Source organism: Prionailurus viverrinus, chromosome D4, assembly GCF_022837055.1.
Source record: "Prionailurus viverrinus isolate Anna chromosome D4, UM_Priviv_1.0, whole genome shotgun sequence".
Taxonomy (NCBI): Eukaryota; Metazoa; Chordata; class Mammalia; order Carnivora; family Felidae; genus Prionailurus; species Prionailurus viverrinus.
Genome location: NC_062573.1, coordinates 5,529,834 through 5,555,414, shown reverse-complemented (window position 1 = coordinate 5,555,414; position 25,581 = coordinate 5,529,834). Strand labels below are relative to the sequence as shown.

General features: G+C 37.4%; 1 protein-coding gene and 1 non-coding gene across 3 annotated transcripts in view; both read left to right on the top strand.

Annotated features, from left to right (window-relative positions):
* The first annotated feature begins 4,210 nt into the window (after nt 1–4,210).
* The window catches only part of RABGAP1 (RAB GTPase activating protein 1), a 171,342-nt gene continuing 149,971 nt past the window's right edge, over nt 4,211–25,581 (top strand). The window contains exons 1-2 of one of the 2 annotated variants that reach the window (XM_047829198.1): nt 4,211–4,285; nt 18,681–18,880. In XM_047829198.1, coding sequence (XP_047685154.1) covers nt 18,731–18,880 — 150 coding nt within the window. In that variant the 5' untranslated portion in view covers nt 4,211–4,285; nt 18,681–18,730. The remainder of the gene's footprint in view (nt 4,286–18,680; nt 18,881–25,581) is intronic. The other variant, XM_047829199.1, reaches the window with a different exon arrangement.
* LOC125151085 (U6 spliceosomal RNA) lies at nt 24,994–25,101 on the top strand. The gene has a single exon (XR_007146633.1). It is a non-coding gene; the product is annotated as a U6 spliceosomal RNA (small nuclear RNA).

The following is a 25,581-nucleotide window of genomic DNA, read 5'->3' as shown; positions in this document are numbered from 1 at the left end:
CCCACAGTGGTATGTTGTTTCTCTTGATAGTGTCCCACAGATCCCTTAGGCTCTATTCACTGTTCACATTTCTGTTTTTGTTTTTTTTTTTCTTTTCTTTTTGTTCCTCAGATGGAGTAGGAAGCACAGGAAATCCATTTCTCTACCTAGACAACAATTGCACTGGCAGAAACTGTCCGAAATAACTATTTTGGAACTCTGGAGGCCACTTGAATTCTTGCATCTTCCAAGGGAAAGTTTGGTTGGTAAATTGAGGTTAATTTCAGTCAATGTCAGACTTTAGTGTAATAGCACCTCCCTGTTTCCTACCCCTCAACCCTGTGGCAGGCAGCCATGTTCACATTCCTGGTGTGGCTTGCTGGAGCCGTGGTGGGAAATAAGAATCTTGTTTGCCAAATACCGGAGTTCTGTGTTTTGATTGCTGATCACTCCTTTTGAGTTCTGAGATTCAGGCACAGAATAGCTGCCAATGTTTCAACCCTCATTGGCTGAAGCTAGCTCTATGGGATTTGAAGGAACAGCTCCTGTTTTGTTTTTTTGTTTGATTTTTTTCCCTTCAACTACACTTCGGAGCCAGACATTTAAAGATTAGGACATTCAAAAGCAATCACTTACATGGGGAAAATTAGAAAGCCACCATGTATAACCAGGAAAAGATGCAGATTCAGAAAAGAACTGAGAAGACCTTAATCTTTCACCTTAGGCTGATCCTGATCCCTGGCACAGAGACATCCTTCAACAATAAAACACAAACAAAAACAGCAATCCCTGGGAAAGGGGAAGAATCGGATTTCCACAGTTACCACATTATAAGATTCAAATGTCCATTTTTCAGCAAAAAAAAAAAAAGTCATACAAATAGGGAAGTATGGTCCATTCAGAGAAACAAAATAAATGAACAGAAACCATCCCTGAGAAAGATCGGACCTATGTCTTACTAGACAAAGACTTTAACTAGTCTTGAAGTTGCTCACTGAGTTAAAAGAAAACATGAATGAAGTCAGAAAAACTATGAAAAATGGGAATAGCATTAAAGATACAGAAATTATAAAAGGAACCACAATGAAATTCTGAAGTTAAAAAAGTACAATAGTAGAAATGAAAAATTCATTAGAAGGTTTCAAAATCAGGTTTGAGCAGGCAAAGAAAGAATCAGCAAACATGAAGCTACTTCTGTTTTTTTGTTTTGTTTTTTTTTAATTTTTTTTTTTAACGTTTATTTATTTTTGAGACAGAGACAGACAGAGCATGAACAGGGGAGGGGCAGAGAGAGAGGGAGACACAGAATTGGAAGCAGGCTCCAAGCTCTGAGCCATCAGCCCAGAGCCTGACGCGGGGCTCGAACTCACGGACCGCGAGATCATGACCTGAGCTGAAGTCGGACGCTTAACCGACTGAACCACCCAGGCGCCCCAAAGCTACTTCTGTTTAAAACACCACTTTAGCCCTCTTCCCACACCCCACGCCAATCCCATCCCCTTTCTTCATCATTCAAGCCTTTATTTTTTTTAAATGTTTATTCATTTTGAGAGCACATGTGTGAGCGGGAGAGGAGCAGAGAGAGGGAGAGAGAGAATCTGAAGCATGCTCCTTGCTGTCAGTGCAGAGCCTGAGGTAGGGTTGGATCTCACAAACCATGAGATCGTGACCTGAGCCAAAACCAAGAGTCCAAGAGTCAGATGCTTAACTGACTGAGCCACCCAGGTGCCTCTCAAGCCTTTCTGATCTTAGGCAGCCTCCAAACTGTCCCATTTACCCCATTTTGCCTTTTCTACTCCTACCAGAATGATCTTTCAGAAAATCCAAATCTGATATTTGGCACTGTCCTTGAAAACCTCTGAGGCCACACGTGTGTATAGATTGAATTTCCTTTTTTCAGTTTTAGCATTCACAGACTTTCCCATTCTGGCTCCAACAAACCACATTAATCCATTTGAGCCTTGAAGTATAATTTCCAGTTGCCAGGAAATAACAGGTCTAGAGGAACAAACGCAATGATCTCTTGTGGAAACAACCATTCAGATCTAGAGGGTGGGAAATTTTGCACTTAAAGTGGCCTGATTCTTGAGTAAGCCAGTATCTTAATATTTTTCTTAAGTGCTTGAGTAAAAAATACTTGAGGGATAGAACAACCAGATGCAGTATGTGGCCCTGGATTGGATACTGATTTGGGAAAACCAGCTTTAAAAAATATATTTCAGGGTCACCTGGGTGGCTCAGTTGGTTAAGCATCTGGCTTCGGCTCAGGTTATGATCTCACAGTTTGTGGGTTCGAGCCCCATGTCAGGCTCTGTGCTGTCAGCTCAGAGCCTGGAGATTGCTTTGGATTCTGTGTCTCCCTCTCTGTGCCTCTCCATTCACGCTCTGTGTCTCTCTGTCTTTCAAAAATAAATAAACGTTAAAATTTAAAAAAAAAAAATAAAAAAATATATATTTCAGTCAACAGAATATTTGATTATCGTAGATAATAGATGAGAGGAAAACTTATGGAAATGATATTACTGATTTGGGAAAGCCAACTGTAAAAATATTTTTAAGTTGATAAAAAATCAAATGTGATCTAGGAATTAGATGAGAGGAAAATTTACTGAAATGGTAAGATGGATATTGTTAATTGAATAAAGCAGATTGCTAAACTGTGATCTCATTTTTTCAAAAACAATATGTTGGTATCAAAGGATATGCATTACAGTATTAACCTTGGTGGGAATGTTATGTTTTATTTTTTATTGTAGTTTGTCTCTATTTTCTATTTTACTCCAAGGCACACTGTACTGAACCTACAATAAAATTTTAATTAAAAATTTTGTTAAGATTTACATATATATTTGGGGTATACATATGAATCAGAGTACATGAAGGTATTGCCACCAAAATATTAAAAGTGTGTCAGGATTTCAGGGGATTTCCAAACACTACATCTATTATTTGATACTACTTTAAAATGGGTGTGTATTATTATATAACTGTATAAGGAGAAAAGGAACAAAGCTATTTTCCCGTGGGACTGCAGCCAAGTCTATTGTAATAGACAAGTCACAAAGAGGAAGGACTACGACAGAGCACGTTTTTGCTTTTTCTCTGGTTGATTTGGGTACATTATCCACAGGAAAACATTACATGACTCATTCACCAGGAAAAGAGCATAGGCTATTTGAATAAAGTAAGGGGAAGAGGGAAGGATAGGCTGTAGAATTAGTTTGTAAACTATCATGACTTAAGTAACACCTTTAGGAGCCACTGTTTTTGTTACCAACTACATTGTAAATTCATTCAGGACAGAAGCTTTAAATCTCATTCTGTTCCTTTTGCTTTATATATCACTTTTGAATTTTTATTTTTTAAGATTTTATTTTTAAGTATCTTCTACACTCAACGTGGGGTTTGAACTCATAACCCTGAGATTAAGGGTCGCATAGTCTATGGACTGCACCAGCCAGGCTTCCCACTTTTGAGTAATTTTAAAATAAAATCCTAGCCCCATCTTTGAGTCTAATACTCTAAAACAATCTTGTTTATTGTTGACCTCTTCCCTGTGTCTCAAGTACCTCAAGGCAGCAGTGTTGCAGCCAGTAGCCCTTGGACTTGAGTCAAAAATTTTGCCTTTTAGACTGAAGTATTACTCAGGCCGGACTCCTTTATAAAATGAGAAAAATCGTAACATTCTCGTGGGTTTGTGGTAAAGTCAAATGAGATAACCATAAAAAGACCTATCAATATCTCGCACATTGCGCGCCTTCAATAAAGGCCAGGTGAGGTCAGTCAAGTAACACTGTCAAGGACTGCTTTTGAAATAGTACATGAACGTGAAAGGTGAGCAGGGGATTCCTTGCTCTTTGCGGGTGTACCCCCTTTTGCCTAAAAGGCAAAAGCACTGCAACAGGTGCTACCTAGCTTGATTCCCCTGCCATGCTGTTTCCAGTCCTTGAGGTAGTTCACATAGGCACATAGCCACTGCCAGTCCAAGCCCAGATACATCACAGCTCTAAGTTCAGCTTCAATATTACTGACAGCGCAGGCGCAGACTCCCATAACAGAGTAAAAGCCCAGGTGGGGCTTCGAGGAAAGGAAGTACGCCCTCGCCGCCTGTTGTTGGGCCAATGGGGCTACTCTGTTTAACCGCGGGCCTATGAAACGGGGCAGGAGGCGGGGCGGAGGGCGGAAGAAGCTGTTCTCACGTGAGTAGGGGGTGGGGAGGGAGGGGGCAGGGCGGCTAGGGAGGTCCAGGCGGCGGAGCCTCCGGGACGGCGAACGGCGGGCGGCGGAGGAGGAGACAGCGGGTCGGGTAGGGCCGACGTTTCCCCTCCTCGTCCTCGCACCCTCCTATCCACCAAGCCCCGGGGGATTCTCTGACAGCCCCTGCGGAGAGCCAAGCTGTGTTCTCATTCCGCGGGGCTGGGCTGGGCAGATTGCGCTCACCTCCCTCGACGAGCCGGGTTCTGAGGGTGCCGTGATTGGGGGGAGGGGGAGCTGTGGCGGGGGAGAGGGCGCATGCGCAGGCGAGAACGCTCCCGCAGCCCCTGCCCAAACCGGTTCCCCCTGTCTGGGTGGGTGTCTTGTCTGCCGAGTCCTGCGCTTGCAGCGGTTCTTCTGGCCCCCGGGCAAAGCTGGATTGTCTCTTGACTTGAATGTTTTGGGCCAGGTCCTGTTTGGGAATCTGACTACTCCCTACGCCTCAGTTTCTCCTCATTACCAGCTGGGCCTGTATTTGTGACTTCGGCTGGCTTGGGCCTCAGGCTAGCTTCCTGGGCTGCGCCGAATCTGAAAGACTTGCTTTCTTTTAGCGTTGGCCTGCCAACTCGTACTGGTCTCGTTTTACCCACTTGCAGTTAAAGTGTCTAACTCTCCCCATGTACTTTAAGTATCTGTTCTCAATACCTCATTGCTGTGTCTTTGATTCTTAGCAACCTTCAGGGTTTTAGAGGGTGAACCAGAGGAGAACCCTAGACTTCCAAGTATTCGCTGTCCATTGCCTCGTAGTACTTTGGTCCCTACTCTTTTGGCATTCCGACTGTTATCGTTTGCACCTGTTTTTACGGCATCTCCGTACTGAGGGTTACTGGGGGATTCCTTTATCATAGAAGCAAGAGTCTTAAGAGACTGTTCAAAGTGTCATGCTACTAGTGCTCCGTTAGTTTGAAATCATGTTCCAACTTGAATTTGAGATCTTGTGGCTTTTGTCGTTTTTATTAGAAAAAAAACTGTCAGGGACAGGATTTCACCATTCATTTGATATTTTCATTCAAATAAACACCTGTGTTCACTTACATGTGACCGGAATAGTGGAGTATGAGTTTGTTTCCAGCTGCTTTATTTAAAAAGAGGAAAACAATGGAGGATGAATTGCACTGTTTGTCACAAACTGATGTTTGAAAAGTTGAAAAACTTAGATACCAAGGAAGTAGACATTGAACTTTTTAAATGAAGGACCTGTTGGCTTTAATTCAAGTGTGTATAGGGTGCTATTTTAACATATACTGAAGGCTTTTAGGTGGAGTTTCCTTTAAAAAACTGAAAATGAATATGGGAAAGAGTTCTTTATGATTTTCTTTTATAGACCTTAGATTGCATTAATAAGATTTGAATCCATGATTGATTTGTATTTACTGGTAACATTTAAAATTCACATGGAACTTAAATACAAATTAAATTCGTAATTAAAACTAAACTGCTATGTTGCGGCACACTTTTCACTGTTGCAGTTTTATAACTCAGCATACTGTTGATTAACTTATGTCATTGGTGTTAAGTTATATATTTGTTTGGATAGTTAACCTACCAACTATATGCTTATTGGTCTCATTGGCATAATGTTGTGGGTTTTTTTAATGTTTTTTATTTTGAGAGAGAGAGAAAGAGCGTGCACGTATGTGCTAGCAAGGGAGAGGCAGAGAGAGAGGGAGAAAGAATCCTAAGCAGGCTCTTCACTGTCAGCACAGAGCCCTATATGGGGCTCTATCCCATGAACTCTAAGATCATGACCTGAGCCAAAATCGAGTCAGACGCTTAGCCAACTGAGCCATCCAGGCACCCTGTATAGTGTTTTATTAGCAGGTCACACATGCTTACTCTGGGTTAAGTGGTTGTTTAGTGGGATACTGTAAAAGTGAAGACACCTGTTTCCTATCTTTTATTTAAAAAACAATTTTTTTTAACGTTTATTTTTGAAAGAGCGCAAGCAAGGAAGGGCACAGAGAGAGGGAGACACAGAATCCAAAGCAGGCTCCAGGCACTGAGCTGTCAGCACAGAGCCCTACGCGGGGATGGAACCCCTCTCTTTCATATTGCATATTGAAAGATGTGTATTTTGCACATTATGTACATGAAGAAACCTCATTTCCACAAATATATCTCAACTTTACAGCCCAGATTCTTTAAAGAAGTAATTTTCTTTTATTGAGTGTATATCCAGTTAAATTTCACGGCCCAAACTCTTTTAAAGAAGTCATTGTTGGGGCAGTGCCTGGGTGGCTTAGTCAGTTAAGCGTCTGACTTTGGCTCAGATCATGATCTCATGATTCGTTGGTTCGAGCCCTGCATCAGACTCTGTGCTGACAGCTCAGAGCCTGGAACCTGCTTCAGATTCTGTGTCTCCTTCTCTCTCTGCCCCTCCCCTGCTCACTCGTGCGCGCTCTCTCTCACTCACTCAAAAATAAATATTACAATTTTTTTTTTTTAAAAAAGAAGTCATTGTCTGTTATTGAGCATGTTTCCAGCTAATACATAGCCTGCTTTGAAGGTCTCATCATTTCCCAGTGATTGTTTTCACAAGTGACCTTTGAGTACAGAATTCAGAAAATAATTTGTTTAAATCAGCACTACTGTTGACTGTCTTTTGGACACTAGTGTGTGAAGTTCATATATAGTTCATATACATGCCTGTAATATCTTTGTAGTTTTCAGTATAATTAGGTATGATTATACTTCTCAAGCATATGGAATAAATGAACTTTTAAATAATCTTTCACAGAGGTAGAACTCAAATATCAAAGAATCGTTAATTTAACCAACATGCATAAAGCAGAGTTTGGCATGACATTTGGGTGCTTTGTATGCAACTGCCTTGTTTTATTGGTTTTCTATAGATTTAGATTACAAAGAAAGAAAATCCAAGGCCAAGGACTCAACATCCCTGGGTATCAATGAAAAAACAGTACATCAATTAAACAGCTTTCTTTTTTGCATAAATTGGTTACCTGGTCCATCCCTAATCCCTCACCTCCTATTCTGTGTTGTTCTGAAAGATCTTGATTCTTTAGAAAACTTTTAAGTCAAAACACTACTGGATAGATATTTAAACTTATAACCACTTTTGTTGACCCTAACAGCCTTGTTTCTCTTCCTGTACAGACTGGCCAATATGGCAGTTTGCAAGTCATGACCACTTTAGTTTATAGAATTTAGCCTGGAAGTTTCTCCCTTTCCAAAGTAACCCTAATCTTTGAAGTAATCAGTGAGACTCTTTTGAAGATTGTTCTTTCCAGCATAGTAGAGTTTTATCAGGCCTGACCTTTCCCCCCAGATCCCCTTTTCCGTGGATCACCAAATAGTAAAAATAAAGCCCTTATTTTTAAGTTTATACCTGACCTTAAAGTCTGTTTGACCTTGGCTGTAAAGTAGGAAGTGTATCTTCTTAATTGTATGGCTGTGCTGCCAGATTTGGAGGTCCATATCTCTCAAGAGTTCATGCATGATTGTTACATATCTCTAGTTAAGGTTGCATTCACTTTTATATTATAAATCAGTGCTTCTTGGGATCTATTCATCTTTTTGGGAATAAATTCTTCTCCATACTAAAGTCTGTCATTTACTTAGGTACATTAGCAAATTAGTGTCTATGATAACTTTAACAACAATGTTATTAACTGTAAAGTTTTAATTTGACTGTTATTAAAATTTGTTTTTCTATTCCCTTATTTGTACATTTTGGTAATTATAACCAACAACCTTTGGTTATAATCTTATTTCCCTTTTTTAGAAGATGGCCTTTGTATCAGAAAAAGGAACTGATTGGCAAACTCTTCCTTTGGGAATATATTTTAAATATCAAGGGTATTAAGAGACAGCATGCAAGGCTAAATTGGATTAAATGTTGGGCATTTGTATAATACTGGGAAGAGCCACAAGTTAATCATTTTAATATTTTTAGTATAGAGGTAATAAACTCTTTTATACCCTTGAAGTATGCTGATAAACGGATTTTGGCAATGTAAGAGTAGGAACATGTCATGTAAATCTCTTTTGCTGTGACACACGATTTTCTATAAATAGACCTCTGATATATCTGCAGGAGAGAAATGGTTATATCCTTGTTGTAGCTACCTGTTGAATTCTTTGTGAATTGAAGAAAAATCAGAAATCTGTCTAATTGCAAAACCTAATATTTCTTTTAGAAAAATTGTTTCCTAGTAGGAACAAATTTTATTTTTAATTATTTTTTGCTGTTGGGTATGAGAAACAATCTTTTCAGATTTAAAAACACCTGTGGAACTTAATATTTGTGAATTTTTTGATACCTATTTTTTATTAACATAAATTAGATACCAAAATAAGAAGGTATTCTTAAGACTTATTTGTGAAATTTTAAATCTTACACAGTGCTGATTCTGATGCTATGAATGAAGGTGTGCACTGAATGTTTATTGGTTGCTCTGTACAACACACTTGTTGAATGTCCCACCACCCTTGTATAACTATGGACCAGGGCCACCTTGTGTCAGAAGGTGCAGAAAACATGTATGTCTGTGCCAAACATTTGTGTTTTGTCTACACACATTTCCCTGAAAATCAAAAAGAAGTTACAGAAAAGAGAAACTGTATTTACTGCATTTATCTTAGGCTCTATCAATTAATTTGCTTGCTTGGCATTAAACTTACATAATTTAAGGACAATTGAATAAAATAAACATTTAAGATTTAAGTGTAGACAGGTTGCCATTCTAAATGGAATAGATCTTCACTGTGGATGAGAAGGAACTATATTGACTAATTTCCTAAAATAAGGGAAAGTCTTTGGGCAGTCCTGCATTGCTTTAAAATATTCATATTTTTAGGGGCACCTGGGTGGCTCAGGTGGTTAAGCATCCAACTCTTGATTTTGTCTCAGGTCATGATCTCACAGGCTGTGAGTTCAAGCCCCACATCAGCCTTTGTGCTGACAATGCCCAGCCTGCTTGGGAGTCTGTCTCTGTCTCTCTCTGCCCCTCCCCTGCTCTCCATCTCTCTTTCAAAATAAATAAAAATTTTAAAAATGTTCATATTTTTAGACTTATAAAACACTAATGTAAATTATATTATGCTTTAGAAATTTCCAGAGAAAGAAAAAAATGAGGAAACTTTTTTTTTTTCAAATGTGTATTAGAAAGGTCAGACATACAATCTGACTTTGTGAATGAGTAGTACGTTAGCATTAAGCTACTTTTCTTGTGTTCCCAGAGTTAGGTTTCTGTTGTGGAAATGGCATCCAAATAATTTAAATATTTAGTTCAGAGTTACTGTGTTGAAGTGGCATAAAGTCCTTTTACCTAGAGTTCTGGAAAAAATTGAAGTGCTGTCTCCTAAAATATCCACAGGAACATGGGGAAATCACCTATATGGGTTGGTGTGTGTGTGTGTGTGTGTGTGTGTGTGTGTGTGTTTTGTTTTTGTTTTTTAATGTTTATTTATTTTTGAGGGAGAGAGAGAGACAGTGTGAGCGGCAAGGGACAGAGAGAGAGAGGGGGAGACAGAATCTGAAACAGGCTCCAGGCTCTGCGCTGTCAGCCCAGAGCCCGATGCAGGGCTGGAACTCACCAACCGTGAGAGATCATGACCTGAGCCAAAGTCGGATGTGCCCCCCCACCCCCAGCAACATGGTTTATTTATTGTATTTTTAGGTGTCAACAGTATTGCATTCAAATAATCAACTCAGTTAAATGAATTATTTTGTGTACATTTCATCTTCTTATCTCTTGTACCTTTCATTAGAGGTATCAAGATATAGGGGAGTGAGTGTGAACTTGGAATCAGTAATATCCCAGATCTTGCACTTACTTAGTATATGACTGAAAGTAAGCTACTGAATACTCCAAGACTTAGTTTCTGTATTTGCAGAAATGGAACTGCTTATGCTTACATCATGGATTAGGACTGGACAACACCTGGCCTGGCTACTTTCCTGGTTACTCTCATTCATAAAAGAATAGGTTCAGTACTCTCATTTCACATATCAGAAAACTGCAGCTACAACATTATTTGAGTCATGTCAAGGAGGAGTTCTGGTTTTTTTTATATCGTACCAGACTATTAACTTTAATAAAGCTTCATTACTCATGACAAAGTGAGAAATAACTGAAAACATTGGTTGTCTTCCTTAGGCCCTTTACTGTATTGATTTTGTGAGTTTTATTCTAAAGATCCTATAATGTCATAATTAGGCTTTAAAAACTTGTATTGGCCAATGAATGGATAAACAAAATGTAGCATATTTATAATTTTTTTTAAATGTTACTTATTTTTGAGAGCGAGAGAGAGACAGAGTGCAAGTTGGGAAGGAGCATAGAGAGAGGGAAACAGAATCTGAAGCAGGCTCCAGGCTTTGAGTTGTCAGCACAGAACCTGAAAAAGGGCTTGAGCCCACAAGCCACAGGATCATGACGTGAGCCAAAGTCGGACACTCAACCGACTGAGCCACCCAGGCACCCCAAAAATGTAGTATATTCCATGGAATGTTATTCAGCCTGAGAGAGAAAGGAAATTCGGACACATGTTATAATGTAGATGAACTTTGAAGACATTATGCCAAATGAAATAAGTCAACCACAAAAGAACAAATGTGTGATTCCGCTACTTTTTTGAGGTACCTAGAGTAGTCAAATTCATAGAGACAGAGAATAGTGTGTGTTGGTTGCCTGGGAGAATGGGAGTTGGTGTTTAATGGATATAGACTTTCAGTTGGGAAAGATGAAAAAGTTCAAAAAATGGATGGATGATGGTGATAGTTGCACGTAAGTGTGATGTATTTAATGCCACAAAATTGTACACTTAAAAATGGCTAAAACGGTAAAGTTATGTATATTTAACCACAACTTTAAAAAGATTAAAACTGTAAAATTTTTTAAAAAATTAAAAAACTTAAATCCTTTTGTCTTACTAATTTCTGTATTCCTATAATTAAATTATCCTTTTTTAGTTTATCTGGAATTGAACTAAAAGAGCCACTTCATAGTTTAAAGAAGTGAATTGTCACAGGCATTGCAAATTAAAATTTGCCTAGTGATGACTTTTAGATAAGCCGGTTTTTCTTGCTTTTAAGTGCTGTAGGCCCAAGATGATTGTTTTATTTTCTTTTTTTGGTTTTTTAAGATAAGCTGGAATTATTCAGAAGGCTTAAATTAATATGGTTCTCTTAGCTCACTAAAAATAATTCAAAGAAACAGCCCTCAAATTCAGAGTCAGACTTCAACAAAGACACATCTATTGTTTAGCAATTAGTAGTGGTGGAAAGGAATTTACTTTTATAAAGAAGGGATGATTTTCCATTGAGTTTTGTTAGATTTGTCCCACCCTTCCCAGGGCTAGGCTATGAGAAATTCATGTGAAAACCAATGCAGGAAAACAAACTCTGGAGCCAAGGAAAAAAGAAAAAATTGAGATTAATATAGTGTGATTAAAAAAAAAAGAACTTCTTTGTCCACTTTAATTTTAAAGGGCTACAAACCCAGAGGATTGACCTGTTATAGCCTCTTTGAGACTTGATTCTTTTTCTTCCTTTTTGTTTTTTTCTGAACAGACAGCAATCTTATCAGGTCTGTGTTTTAGAAGGATAAAATTGGTAGCTACATAGAAGATGAATTAGAATCGGGAGAGAATAGAGTTAAGAGGAGAGATGCATTCCAGAAAAGGACAGAAGCACCTAGATACCTGGATTTGGATCAAGATCCACAGTTTTATCTATGAACCTAGGCAGGTTATTGAATCAGTCTAAGCCTCTGTTTGTCATACGAAGTTAATGTCTTTCTGGCAAAGTTTGTGTGAACATTAGAAACAATGCGTGTAAAGCTTTTTAGTACCATATTGGACATTTAATTGTCCATAGTAACTAATAAGTAGTATTGTCTCTTTATATTTAGCGAGATGATTTAAGTATTCCCCTTAAGATTTCCCAAAGTTGTACTCATTTGCTCACTGGTTGAACAACAAAAATTATGGGTATTGAGAGGGAAGTGATAAGAGAGTGTTTTGGTCCAAAAGGAATCTGAGGTATGTTTTCTGGCTCAATGTTAACTGCCTTTGGGCTTGACAGTTGGAAATTTGATGAAGAGTCAGCCAGGCACACTCAAGAGTAGTTCTTTTTGAGTCTCTTCATTCCAGTTGTCATCCATATCCACTTCCCCAAGTCACAGCATGTAGTATAGCATATTAGTCATTTGTCCTCCTCACGTTACTTAGACCATACCACTTAAACACTGATTAAAGAGTATTGTTCAACTAGATTTATTGAGTGCTGCCAGTAAGCAAGGATATAAAAATAATATGAATAAAATCTAACATCCCTGTACACAGATAGTTCACAGGGACTGTGTGAGCTCATTGTATGCCCAGCATTTACCGTAGTGGTTTATACGTTATAATTATTTCTGGAATGAATGACCAACCAATATAGTGGAGTAGGAAAGAAGTATAACATTATTTTACTGTGTGATAAATGCTATAGTTCTGTGATAGAATTAAAAAGCAAATAAACAAAAGCCTTAGGAGCCCTAGAGCAAAATAATGAATATTGCAGAAGGAAATGGGGAGATAGAATATGAATCTTTGATTGTATCATAAGATTGCTGGTGAGGGAGAAGGACTACCTGGAGAAATTAAGACATTCCTAGATTAGCCAACAGCATGAACAGAGGCTTGAAAGCATAAAAATGCATGACATATTTGGTGATTTTCTGGTGTGGTTTGATAGAAGGAGATAAGACTAGAATGATAGATTGTCTCCATATTTAAGACTAGAATGATGGATTGTCTCCATATTTGAAGACTAATGATATAGACAGTTTGGATTTTATTCCATTTTCAGTCAAGAGTAGTCAGAGGTTTTGAGGAAGGAATGGGATATATGATCAGATCTAAAATTTAGATGTTAGCTGTGGGACCTTGATAATCAATGCCTAGAGAGAGTCTAGAAAGGGAGACTTATGTTGCAGTTAAGTTGAAAGAGCATGAAGTACTCACAAGTCAGTGACATGAAGGATGGCAAGGAAGGAATAGGATTGGGGTATGTTTTGGAACTAAAATCCATTAGAGTTCCAAGAGAGAATGAGAAAACGAGAACTTTTTTTTGACATCTCTGTCTTGGATCAGTGGTTGTTAACCAGGATAGGGAACCAATGAGGAAGAATATGCTTATGTGATGGGAATTTACTTTGGACATGTGACATTGATTTTGAGATGGCCATGGGACACATGTAGCAGAGTTGTCCTATGTATTCTCACAACATCCTTTGCATACCATTATTTTTTACCAAGCACTATACTGTTTTATAATTACTTATTTGTCCATTTTTTCTACTGCTGTAAGCCTATCAAAGGTAAAGACTACCTATTATTCCTCACCATAACATTATACATAGTTCCTAGCACATTGTCAGACACTTAATACTGAATAGAAAGGAAAACATAACACGAGTAGCTATATGGAATTAGGGAGAAAACGTAGAACTAACAGTATCATCAGCATACCAAAAACAAGAAAAAAAGTTACCGCCACGTGAGCTAATGAGGAAATCAGAGAAAAGTAGAAAAAGAAGAGGGACAGGGTAGAATTTAAAGAATGGGCAGAAGAAAAGGAACGTAAATGACAGCTGAGAAAAGGTAGTTGGAGGTAGAAAATGGAAGCAAGAAAAAGTTTCAGAATAAGGAAATGGTCAGTATTTTCATTTATTTCAGTGGTAAAAGATGATGAGAGCTGTAAAGAATTCTTTGGGTTTTGAAATTTTGTATTGTTGTTGATTGATTTTTTTTTTTTTCCTTCCAAATGATGCTAGGAGAGGGTAAACAAAATGCCGGGGCTACAGATGAGGTTTTAATACGTTTTTTAAGAGGTTCAGTGAGGGTTGGTGAGAGGTAGGGGAGCCAGATTTTTCATTGGGATTGCTCTCTGAGTGGGGTGTCCTGTTGAAGTGGTAGAGGTGGAGGCAGTTAATACTTCTTCAAGAAGAAAGAGTTTCAAGAAAACGGAGGAAATAAAGATACATCAGAGCCCTGGAATAGTGGCTGGGAACTACCACATTTTGTCTCAAGCATGTCAAGTTCAATTACAAGTATCATTCACACCTCTTTTATCAAGTTACGTAGGTCACTTATTGGGAGGTGATTTTTGCCTCTACTAATTGCACATTGGCAAATTCATGCCACTGCAAGTTCACTGTTTATGTTACTCTTCTGAATGTTAGTAACTAAAAAACAATACAAGTAATCTGATAGTACTCCGTCCAAAAAAAGACTTCAAGTTTTTGAAAAGTAAGTAAACACTGATTATGTCCACTGCTTTTGAAGGACTATCAGAAGAGCATTTATCATGGGCAGTTCTTTTTTATTTTATTCTCCATTAGCTGGGTCTCTAGTGTTTAAAAGGAGATTGAGAATGAAAATGAATCTTCTTTTGGCAAGACCGAGGTGCATTCTTTGCCATGATCTTTGTAGAAGTCCATAGTTAAGCATAGGACCCTAAGCATAGTACCCTGTCACTTAGGGTACAGAACAGTGAATTTAGGCAAAAAGTTCGTAAAGAGTTTTGATACCGTGAGACTAATTTTCTTTGTTTTATATTAAGTAAGCTCTGTGCCTAACATGGGGCTGAGACTCATGACCCTGAGATCAAGAGTCTCATGCTCTGCTGATTGAGCCATCCACGTGCCGCATAAAGCTAATTTTCAATTAGAAAATCTCTAGGGATCTTTTATATGTCAGTAAGGATACAAGTAGTGAAAGAAATTGTGAATAATATAACATATTTGAACTTTTGGGTATGATGCAGGAGGCTGCATAATTAAACAAAATTACCTATAGTTTTACATGACTTACTGACTTATAAAAGGAGATAGAGAAGGAAACATCCCTGGACTTGACTCACCAACCTCTCCCTGTTAGTAACTAGACATGCTGGGGTCTAGGGTATCACTTGCATAAAAGAAGGAAACAGTTGGTGCCTACCAATACCAGGGTGTGCATAAGTCTATTATCTTATTTCAAATGGGATAAAAATCCTTACTCTGTTTATGTTATGGAATTGTTAGGATGATAAAATGAGGTAATGAGTGTATATGTTTTAGTAATCTGTAAAATATCATACAAAGATGAAACATTTTATTTAGAGTATTCCTTCACATTTATTTACATGTAAACAAATTAGAATGTGGAAAATAGGAAAGCTATATATTTTGTCCTAATATTGTGTTTCCTAAACTGAATTATTTAAATTAGTTGATACTATTTCTCTTAAAATTGGAAGTTAGCTTGAAAAGCTATAACTCTTGGGTGCTTATGATGTTCTATGTGTATTGTTAAATGAGATGTACACCTGTTCCTTAGTAATTTTTATAGTAGTTGTGTTTTCTAGTAGTTTTATAGTAGTAGATAGTACCTCATTTCACTTATGAAAACTCAGGCTCATTATGACAAAGCTTACACTGTCATCATTCTGATTTGGGTTTTTCCTAAATCTTAATTGTGTGCTTTACCGTCATAAATATGATTTCTTATTGTCAGTCTATAAAAGATGATCTTACCTTTTCATTGGGTGGCTCTTGCTCTTTTCCATCTTTATTTGCCATTTATCTTATTTATTTTTTAGCAAATATTTGAGCACCTAATGTGTGCCAGGCATTGTTCCAGGTGCTAAGGATATAGCAGTTAATGAAACAGACGAAAATCTCTGCCCTGATGGAATTTAGGTTCTAGCTTAAATGATATTTAAAAACAAATGATTAAAATGTAACGTGTGTCAAGTGGTGATTGATAGTATGGGGAAAGGTAGGAAGATACATGGTAGTGCAGCGTGTTTTGGTGAAGAAGCTTGTTTGCTTTGTCCATTAGTTTAAACTCAGAATTGGAATCTGAAGGATGAAGAATTACAGTAGGGGTCTTCTTGTGGCAAGTCGTATGAGGGATTAAAAACAAAATTACTTCATGTGGTCTCAAGACAGAGGTTGTGAATACGATTTTTCCAGGAGTACACCAAGTTCTGGGACACCTCTTTATTGTGGAGGCCAGAGAAGGGGAATCTTACTGTAATTTTCCTGTACTACTTCATGTTTTGATAAACTCATTCCCACCGAGTGATTCAGTTTTTTACAGGTGCCAAAACAAATAGTATTTTATAAAGTGTATTTTCCTATCACCTCCTCAAAGGAAATAGGTTGAACTTTGAGTCTGCCAAGTCTTCTCAGTTCCATAGTGTAAATACCGAAGTATATTATTTTTTTGAGTTTAGAGTATTATAGAAAGTTGTCAATGTCTCAGATCATAGCTTTAGAGAAATTTCCCAGGCCCTGTGCTATCCTGTTAGTCACAATTTAAAAAATGGGAAAGGACTAATTAAGCATGAAAACCTTGCCTAAATTACTAGTTCTATAAAAGATAAAGGTTCCTTTACCCAATCCTGACTGTTTTTGGACAAGGCTCAAATTTGTGTCATTGGAAAAGCATCATAATCTGACCGAAAAAGTATAGCTTCTGGAATCATAGATAACTGGGTTCAATTTTTGGCTTTGTCTCTAACCAGTTACATTACAGCCATTATCTTGAACAAGTTACACCATCTCTCTAGGTCTCAATTTTCTTATCTGTGTAATAAATAATATGAAGATTAAGTTAAGAGGCATTCACCGTCAAATTGTGATACATTGTAATAATATAAAAAATGTAAAATGCTATAGGAGCAGAAATAAGGCAGGCAATTTATTTGGTTCAGGGATGAGGATGAACAGGCTACTAGGAGAAGAGGAGTTACATCATGAATGATGATTTGGAGTTGATGGAATACAGAAGCAAAGAAATCACTTCAGGAAGAGGATCCAGTGAGGGCAAATAACATGGGGGTATTTAAGTATATATCCTTAGCAAGTACATTACCTCTTCTAATCTATTTCTCTTTTTTTTATTGAAGTATAATTGACATACAATATCCTACTGGTTTCAGCTGAAATTAGTCTAGGTCCTTGTCCCAACATGTTCCCATTGTTTTCTTTACCCTAAATCAGTACCTATTAACTTGTTCAATGTGCCTTTGTTTTCTGCTACACTATACACTCCTTTGGGGCAAGAATCTAATTTCTCGTGTGTTTATCATGTATTATTCTTTATACACTAGACACTTAATAAGTATTCATTGAATGAATGAAGCAAAACTACGTTAAAAATTTTCAAATAAGTACATTTTGAAGTGTCTTTGAATGCCATACTATACATTTAAATTTAGTCCTATGAAATGTAAATCTGTGATAGTCATTTAAGCAAGGGAATTAATTTAAATAGAAAGCAGCAAAGAGTACTCAAGGGTTCGAGCCTTAGTTATGCCTAGTTAAATGACCTTCTCTTGGAGTTGCCATTTTCTCATCTGCTTAACAGTATTGATTATTTCTGAGTTTCTTTTGAAGTATAATATTCAGGGATTGTGTAATTCCTACTGCCAGGTGTTTATTTAGATGTGAGCCTTTGGGGGGAAAATAGTGCTTGGCACATGGTGTATGCTCAATAAATATATGTTCAATTGAAAGCCCAAAGCATAAATCAGGACTTCTTAATTGGAGAGATTAAACAGACTCTCAGAAACTTTACCTCTCTGAGGTACACGATGAGCATGGAGCTTGGAGCTACGTTTGTTTATTGGTTAAAGCTCTCTGAGTATGTTGTATTGTTTGTTCTGTTGCTGTTTTGGCAACCAAATGGGAACATAGCCATAAAGTATGCAGAACCAGGTTTTTAAATGGTAGATGAGTTTAAGTTTTATTCCAGGAGTCAATAAATAATTGAGTGGCTTTTTATAAGTGACATATTTTTATACTTCTTGCTGGAAATTTTTGGCCTGAAACTCTTACTGGTAATGTTCATGTTGAGTTGAGCTCTTAAGAAACCATGGGATGGGAAGATTGAGTTTTTAATGGATTTCTGATTTCTTGCTATGTAAGGTATTTCCCAGCTTTAGAATTTCTGCTTGCTCTGTCTTGAATTTATTTCTTTTGAGGATGAATATGAAATTTTATTGTTTAAAAACGTCTCATTAATATTTGAAATTTAAGTATCAATAATATTAGAAAAACCTTATTGTCCTATGTGCTTTCAATTTTATTTATGTGTACAGCTTTACAGATTAAAGAGTAGAAAACAGAAGTTTAGTACTTTATAGTGTTCAGAGTCCAAGAATAGAGTTGTAACATATGCCAAAGAAATCACTGTAGGTAGGCAGTTGTTCTCAAGGGATTATGTTTTATTTATTTATTTTAAATCAGAAATATCTTGGCCCTGAATAGCATCAAATTCCTTTACTATCTAGAATAAAAAGCCTAAATTATAAGTAAAGTCTTGGGAAAATATTTTGGAAGTATTATTTTTAAGTTTTCCATATGTATTTTGTAAGAATTAGAGCATAACTGAATATCTGGCAGACATTCTATATGAGTATCTTTATGGTTTTTGTTTTTCAGGCATTTTTAAAATATTTAATCATTCATGAGTTGAGCTTCATTCTTGAGTCATGGATGACAAGGCTTCTGTTGGAAAAATCAGTGTCTCCTCAGACTCAGTATCTACTCTTAATAGTGAAGATTTTGTCTTGGTTTCCAGGCAAGGAGATGAGACACCATCTACAAATAATGGAAGTGATGACGAGAAAACAGGACTCAAGGTAAAACTCCATAACCTAAGATTTTTTTGCTTAGCCTTGCTAAGCTCATTGCACTTGGCCTATAATAGGAAGGTATATGGAGTGAAACTGAAAAAATGGAAATAATATCCTAACTTTCTTAATGCTTAATTTTATTTACAATTAGTGATGGTGACAAATTTATGTTTGATTAAGGAGTTTCAATTTGACTAGCTTCTAAATTTTCTAATACCCCAACTCTCAAAACTAGTGGTCATGATATAAATATTTAAGTATTGTTTTTATTCTCCCATTAAATTAGAGTTTATTTCTAATTATTTCTTTTGGGCCCAGTATATGTAGTGTAAAGACAAGGGCAGGTCAGCAATGCTATTTGTAAAAAAATAAATAAATAAATTTTAGGATTATCGAAACTGAATATTAAATACCTTGGTTATTGGCCACTGCAGTTTGTTATATTTTCTAAGCCAAATAAACGATTACTTTTCACATACTCTGTTGATCATTCTTTTTATGGATATAAATAAAAACATTATTGGTTAATGTCATTTAAAATGTAAATAGCTTTAAAAATATTACCATTCTTGTTTATGTTTATCCATTCAGAAACTATTTATGGAGTATTGATTGTGTGCCAAGTACTAAATACTGGAGATAACAGTGATGAATAAGGCCACAAAGCCCACTGCCCTCACAGAGCTGTTATTCTCAGACTTTAAAACAGACTTTAAGCAGATAAGAAAATGAATATGTTAAGTAAATTTAGGTGCTGTGAAGAAAATCAGAGTGGGATACATGGATAAAGAGTGAAGGGCTGTTACTCTTTTAGAGAATGTCTTGAAATGACATTTGAGACAGAGACCTGAATGAAATGAGGAAGAAGACCATGGAGAAAGCTGGGAAAGAGCTTTTTAAAAGGAACAAGAAGATAGAAAGACCCTGAGGAGGACCACTCTTATTAGGACAGAAAGATTAGAGCAGAGTGAATAAAGTAAATAAAAAGTGGTAAAGTATGCTATCCAGTGATTGGCAGAGGCTGGATCATGTAGAACTTTGTAGAGCTTAGAAATTTGAACTTTGTTATAAACATGAAGGGAGGGTGTTGGAGAGTTTTCAATGGGGACATGATCTGATTTACATTTTAAAAAGCTCACTGGCTGAGAGATATTTCCAGCATGGCAGCATAAGGAGCTCTCTGGACCCATTCCTTAGCAAAATTGGTGACAATTATTTAAAAAAAACAGCCGTTTAAAGTCTTTGGAAATGTTCTAAAGGAAATATAGCAACTGAAGAAACATTTATTCGAGGAAATTTAGTAAAATTTGGTAAAGAATCTGTGGTATTTAACCAAGCCCATTGCTTTCCTCACCTATCCCAGTTGAGGAAGATGGCCACTCCACTCCACATCAGTGCAATCAAGACAGGATTTCCCCTACCCCCAGCTCCTCACTGGAGGGCTGTCTTCTGGGAAGAGCAGGATGATTGCATTTCTCATCCTGCCCCCAGCTACATTTTGCTAGCCAAGTGTGACTCAGTGGTGGGGGCTCCCTTTTTTTGCTCAGTCCTGTTCTTGGGACAGAGGCTCTACTTTGGGCACAGTGCTGCTGAGAATATTGAGAGTCCAGCTGCCTTAGCTTTGGCCTCTAAAGTAGTGGTTCCACACCACTACAGGCAAGCAAAAGACCTGAGACTACTATATCAAGTCCTACACCCTCCAAGCACTCAGCTTCTAGAGATGGGGTGTCACTCAAAATAAAGCATGTTATTGTCCACCCTCCAACTTTATAGCATAAAACAACTCCTGATCTCTTCCCAGAGAAACTGACTTTATTTATAGCAGAGTGTAGAGAAGTTCAAGCCTAAGGGTACTCTCATAAACCATAGAGATTGTGGCGAAAGGTAACTGAGAAGAGTTTGGTAGATTGATTGGACATATAGATTTAACTGTAGGCTTACTAGGAGGAAACTGACTCTTAGTGTCAGAACAAATCTCAAACGTTGACCTCCAAAACTCTCCCTTCAAACTAATGTCAATTTGATTAGTTTATTCTGTGCAGTAGTTTGTACTCAGGTGCACTGTTGAAAACTTTAGAGCAACTGGCCATATTAGTGGAGTTTAACATTTAGGTATGGTCAGAGAAAGAGACCAAGCACTCTGACAAAGTTGCTCTCATCCCAGGATGTCTGCAGGTAAAGCCAAATCATCCCAGAGGAACAATGGCAGGGGCTTAACACTATAGGAATTAGGGGAATAGAATTTCCTAAAATAAGCCATCTAGCTGCTAAATAAGCAAGCATAAAAAATAACATGTCCCAGAGTGGGGAGACCAGTACTGTGACTTCGTACAGTATATTATCTAAAATGTCAAGTTTCCAAAACAAAATTGTGAAACATGCAAATAAACAAGAAAAAATAACCTATTCATCATTAAAAAAAAAAAATCAGGCAGCAGACACTGCTTGTGAGAGTGACATGTTGGATTTAATATGCAAACTCTTCAAAGTAGCCATTAAGTTCAATGAACTAAAGAAATCATGCTTAAAGAAATAAAGTATGATGTCAAATCAAATAGAGAATATCAATATGGAGATAGAAATTATAAAAAAGAATCAAATGGAAATTTTGAAGTGGAAAAGCACAATAACTGAAACGGGAGATTCAGTGAGAGGGGCTCAATAATAAATTTCTGGCAAAAAAGAATGAGAGGTGATGTCATCAAAATGTAGTCATTTTCAGGATTTTCAAGGAATTTTCTACCATCATACCCTCAGAGAACACTGATTTAGACAATTGCTCATGGATGAGAGAGGCTTTGTGGAAGTTGAGGAACCCGTCAGAGAGGTTTCAGTATACTTGGAGAAAAAACATCCAAGATTGGATCCATTGAAGACAATAAAAGGAGCAGTTTCACTTTACCTGTGTCACCCTTCCCCTAAGACCACACACGTCAGTGCCAGTAAAGACTTACTCAGCACATGATTTCCTTCGTATGGGAAAGTGAAAGCAGGTGATTGCATACCTGGATTCCACAGCTGTGTGAGATACTCTCCCAAAAGCTTACTTCTTTCTTACTTCATCCAAAATATCAAATTGTGAACTACACGACTTGGGGGGTGGATACTTGGGAGAAGAGCATCTAAAGCTGGGAATGGAACATATCAAAGAGACACATTTTATTAACTGCTTTGGGAGCTCCATGAGGAAGCCCATTCATGAGCCACTGGGGTTGTCTCCCCTACTGGCTCATGGGTACCTCCAAGCTCTCTGCAGCTCACTCAGACACACCCTCATACAGTGACTGCCTTCTTGTGCATGCCCCTGAGGGCAAGAATGGTCAAAATGAGGGGCGCCTGGGTGGCTCAGTCGGTTGAGCGTCCGACTTCGCCTCAGGTCATGATTTCTTTCATTTTGTGAGTTCGAGCCCCGCGTTGGGCTCTGCGCTGACAGTTCAGAGCCTGGAGCCTGCTTCAGATTCTGTGTCTTCCTCTCTCTCTCTGCCCCATCCCCACTCATGCTCTGTCTCTCTCTGTCTTAAAAATAAATAAAAAATTAAAAAAAAAATGGTCAAAATGATCCTTTGCAGATGGCTAGTGAGCATGCATAGAGACTGGATTCTGTGGGATAAGGAGAAACCACATGCTTAAGCAGTCATCACCACTTTAGGGAATGCAAATGCAATGGAAATCATCAAGGGCAGACTGAATCAAGCAGATGAAATTACTATGAGGTAGAAGACTATTTGACATTATCTAGTCTGAAAAAAAGGAGAAAAATGAAAATGAGTGAGGAAAGCCTACGCAAACTGTGGTATACCATTAAAATAAACAATGTATGCATTATTAGTGTTCAAAAGAAGAAGAGACAGGAAAGTGGACAGAAAGCTTATTGAGACATAATGAATGAGACTTTCCCAAATTTGGGGAGAGATTTGGACATCCAAGTTCATGAAGCTTGTAGGTTTCCCCAAGATTTTAACCCAAAATGATTCTTTCCAAGACACATTATAATAAAACTGTCTAAAATAAAAGACAGATTTTGGGGCTCCTGGGTGGCTCAGTTGGTTAAGCATCTGACTTGATTTCAGCTTAGGTCATTATCTTACAGTTAGTGAGCCCCATGTCAGGCTCCACACTGACAGTATGGAGCTTGCTTGGGATTCTGTCTCTCTGCCCCTCCCCTCTTTCTCTCTCGCTCTCAAAATAAATAATAAGACAAAGGTATTAAAAATAACTATAGTTAATGAAATTAATAATATATGAAGTGAATGATATAATAACAAATATACAGTATAAAAAGTTAATATGTACATCAAAACTCTAAAATGTTGAGAGTGGTGTGTTTGTATATGATTAAAGTTTTATGAAAGTCAGATATACTGTTGTATTAGTAAGATGTTTTATGTAAGCATTATGGTAACCACAAAGCAAAAATCTATGATAGTTACATAAGAGATAAAAAAGAGAATCAGGGTATACTGCCTTGAAAAATAACAGTTCACAAAGGAAGACAGTGAGAAAGGAACAAGGGAACTACAAAACAACCAGAAAACAATAACATAGCGTTATAAGTTCATACCTGTCAATAATTACTTTAAATGCAAATGAACCAAACTCTGCAAATGATGTAGTGTTGAATGGATAAAAAAATAAGACCTTCCCGTTGTATTCTGCCTGTTAGAGACTCATTTCAGCCTTAAGGACACACACAGACTCCATGTGAAGAATTGGAAAAGCTATTCCATGAAATGGAAACCAAAAGAGAGCAGGGATAACTAAATTTATAACAGACAAAATAGACTTTAACTCAAAAACTGTAAGAAGAGACAAAGAGTATAATGTAATGAAAAATGGGTCAGTTCATTAAGAGGATATAACAAGTGTAAATATATATGTACTGAGCATCAGAGTACCTAAATACATTAAGCAAAATAGATCTGAAGGAAGAAATAGACCATACAATAATAATAGGGAACTTCAGTAGTCTATTTTAAACAATGGATCATTTGGACACAAAACTAATAAGGAAACTTTGGACTTGAACTATACCTTAAACCAAATGGGCCTAACAGGCATATATAAAACATTCTACCCAACAGCAGAATACATATTCTTCTCAAGCATACACAGAATATTTTCCAGAATGGATCATATATTAAGTCACAAAACAAATCTTAACAAATTGAAGACTGAAATGATGCCAGATATCTTTTCTAGCCATAGTGGTACGAAGTTAGAAATTAATAACGAGGAAAATTTGAAAATCAACAAATATTTGGAAATTAAAATATTCCTGAACAACCACTGGATCAAAGAAGAAATCAAAAGAGAAATCAAAAAACATTTTGAAACAAGCAAAATGGACACATAACATTTCACATTCCACAATGCGTATGTGGAATCTAAGTCAAAGTCAAAGTGAAATGGTGGTTGCTAGGGGTAGGAGGTGATGGTGGGAAAAAGGAGATGTTAAAGAGTACAAGTTTTCAGTTATGCAGTTATTAGGTTTTGGAGATCTAATGTACAGCATTGGGACTGTAGTTAACAATACCGTATTATATAATTAATTGAAAGTACCTAAGAGAATAAATCTTAAATGCTCTCACCACACACAGAAATGGTAATTATGTGAGTTGGTGGATGTATTAACCTTATTGTGGTAATCATTTCACAATATATACACTTATCAAATCATGTTGTCCACCTTAAACTTATACAGTGTTTTATTTCAATTAAGTCTTGATAAAATTGGAACAAAAGTAAAGACCCTCCCATAGATTTTTTTCATAAAAAATTATCAGAAGTGTTTAAAATCTTTTTAAAAATGAACTATTTTTACCATAGTCATAAGAAATATCAAAATAATTTGGCTGAGTGGAAGAAGACAGGCCCTCCCCCTGAAGAAAAGACAGTGCTACTTATGTATAATTGTAGAAGATGCAAACCTAATCTATAGTCACAGAAAGCCATTCAGTGGTTGCCTGGGGGTGTGATGATGGGACAAGGAAAAAGAGTAGGAGTAGAAAGGGCACAAGGAGTTTTGGGCATTATGGATATGTCCACTGACTTGACTGGTGTGTACATATGCCAGAATTCACCAAAGTGCATATTTAAAATACATGCATTTAAATGTACATGTGCTCACTTTGGGAGCACATATATTAAAATTGTAATGATACAGAGAAGACTAGCATGGCCCCTGTGCAAGGATGACACATGATGCACATCGAGTATACCATATTTGCTTTTTTTAAAAGAAAGGATTAAACAGATTTTATTATTTTAATTTATTTTTTAATTTTTATTTTTTTTATTAAGTAGGCTCCACCCCTACTCACATGGAGCTTGAACTCACAACCCTGAGATCAAGAGTCACATGCTCACATAGGGGCGCCTGGGTGGCTCAGTCAGTTAAGCGGCCGACTTCAGCTCAGGTCATGATCTCACGGTCCGTGAGTTCCAGCCCCGCGTCGGGCTCTGTGCTGACAGCTCAGAGCCTGGAGCCTGTTTCAGATTCTGTGTCTCCCTCTCTCTGACCCTCCCCCATTCATGCTCTGTCTCTCTCTCTCTCAAAAATAAATAAATGTTAAAAAAAAAAATTAAAAAAAAAACAGAGTCACATGCTCACTGACTGAGCCAGCCAGGCACTCCTTAAGAAGTTAATGGGGCGCCTGGGTTGCACAGTCGGTTAAGCGTCCGACTTCAGCCAGGTCACAATCTCGCGG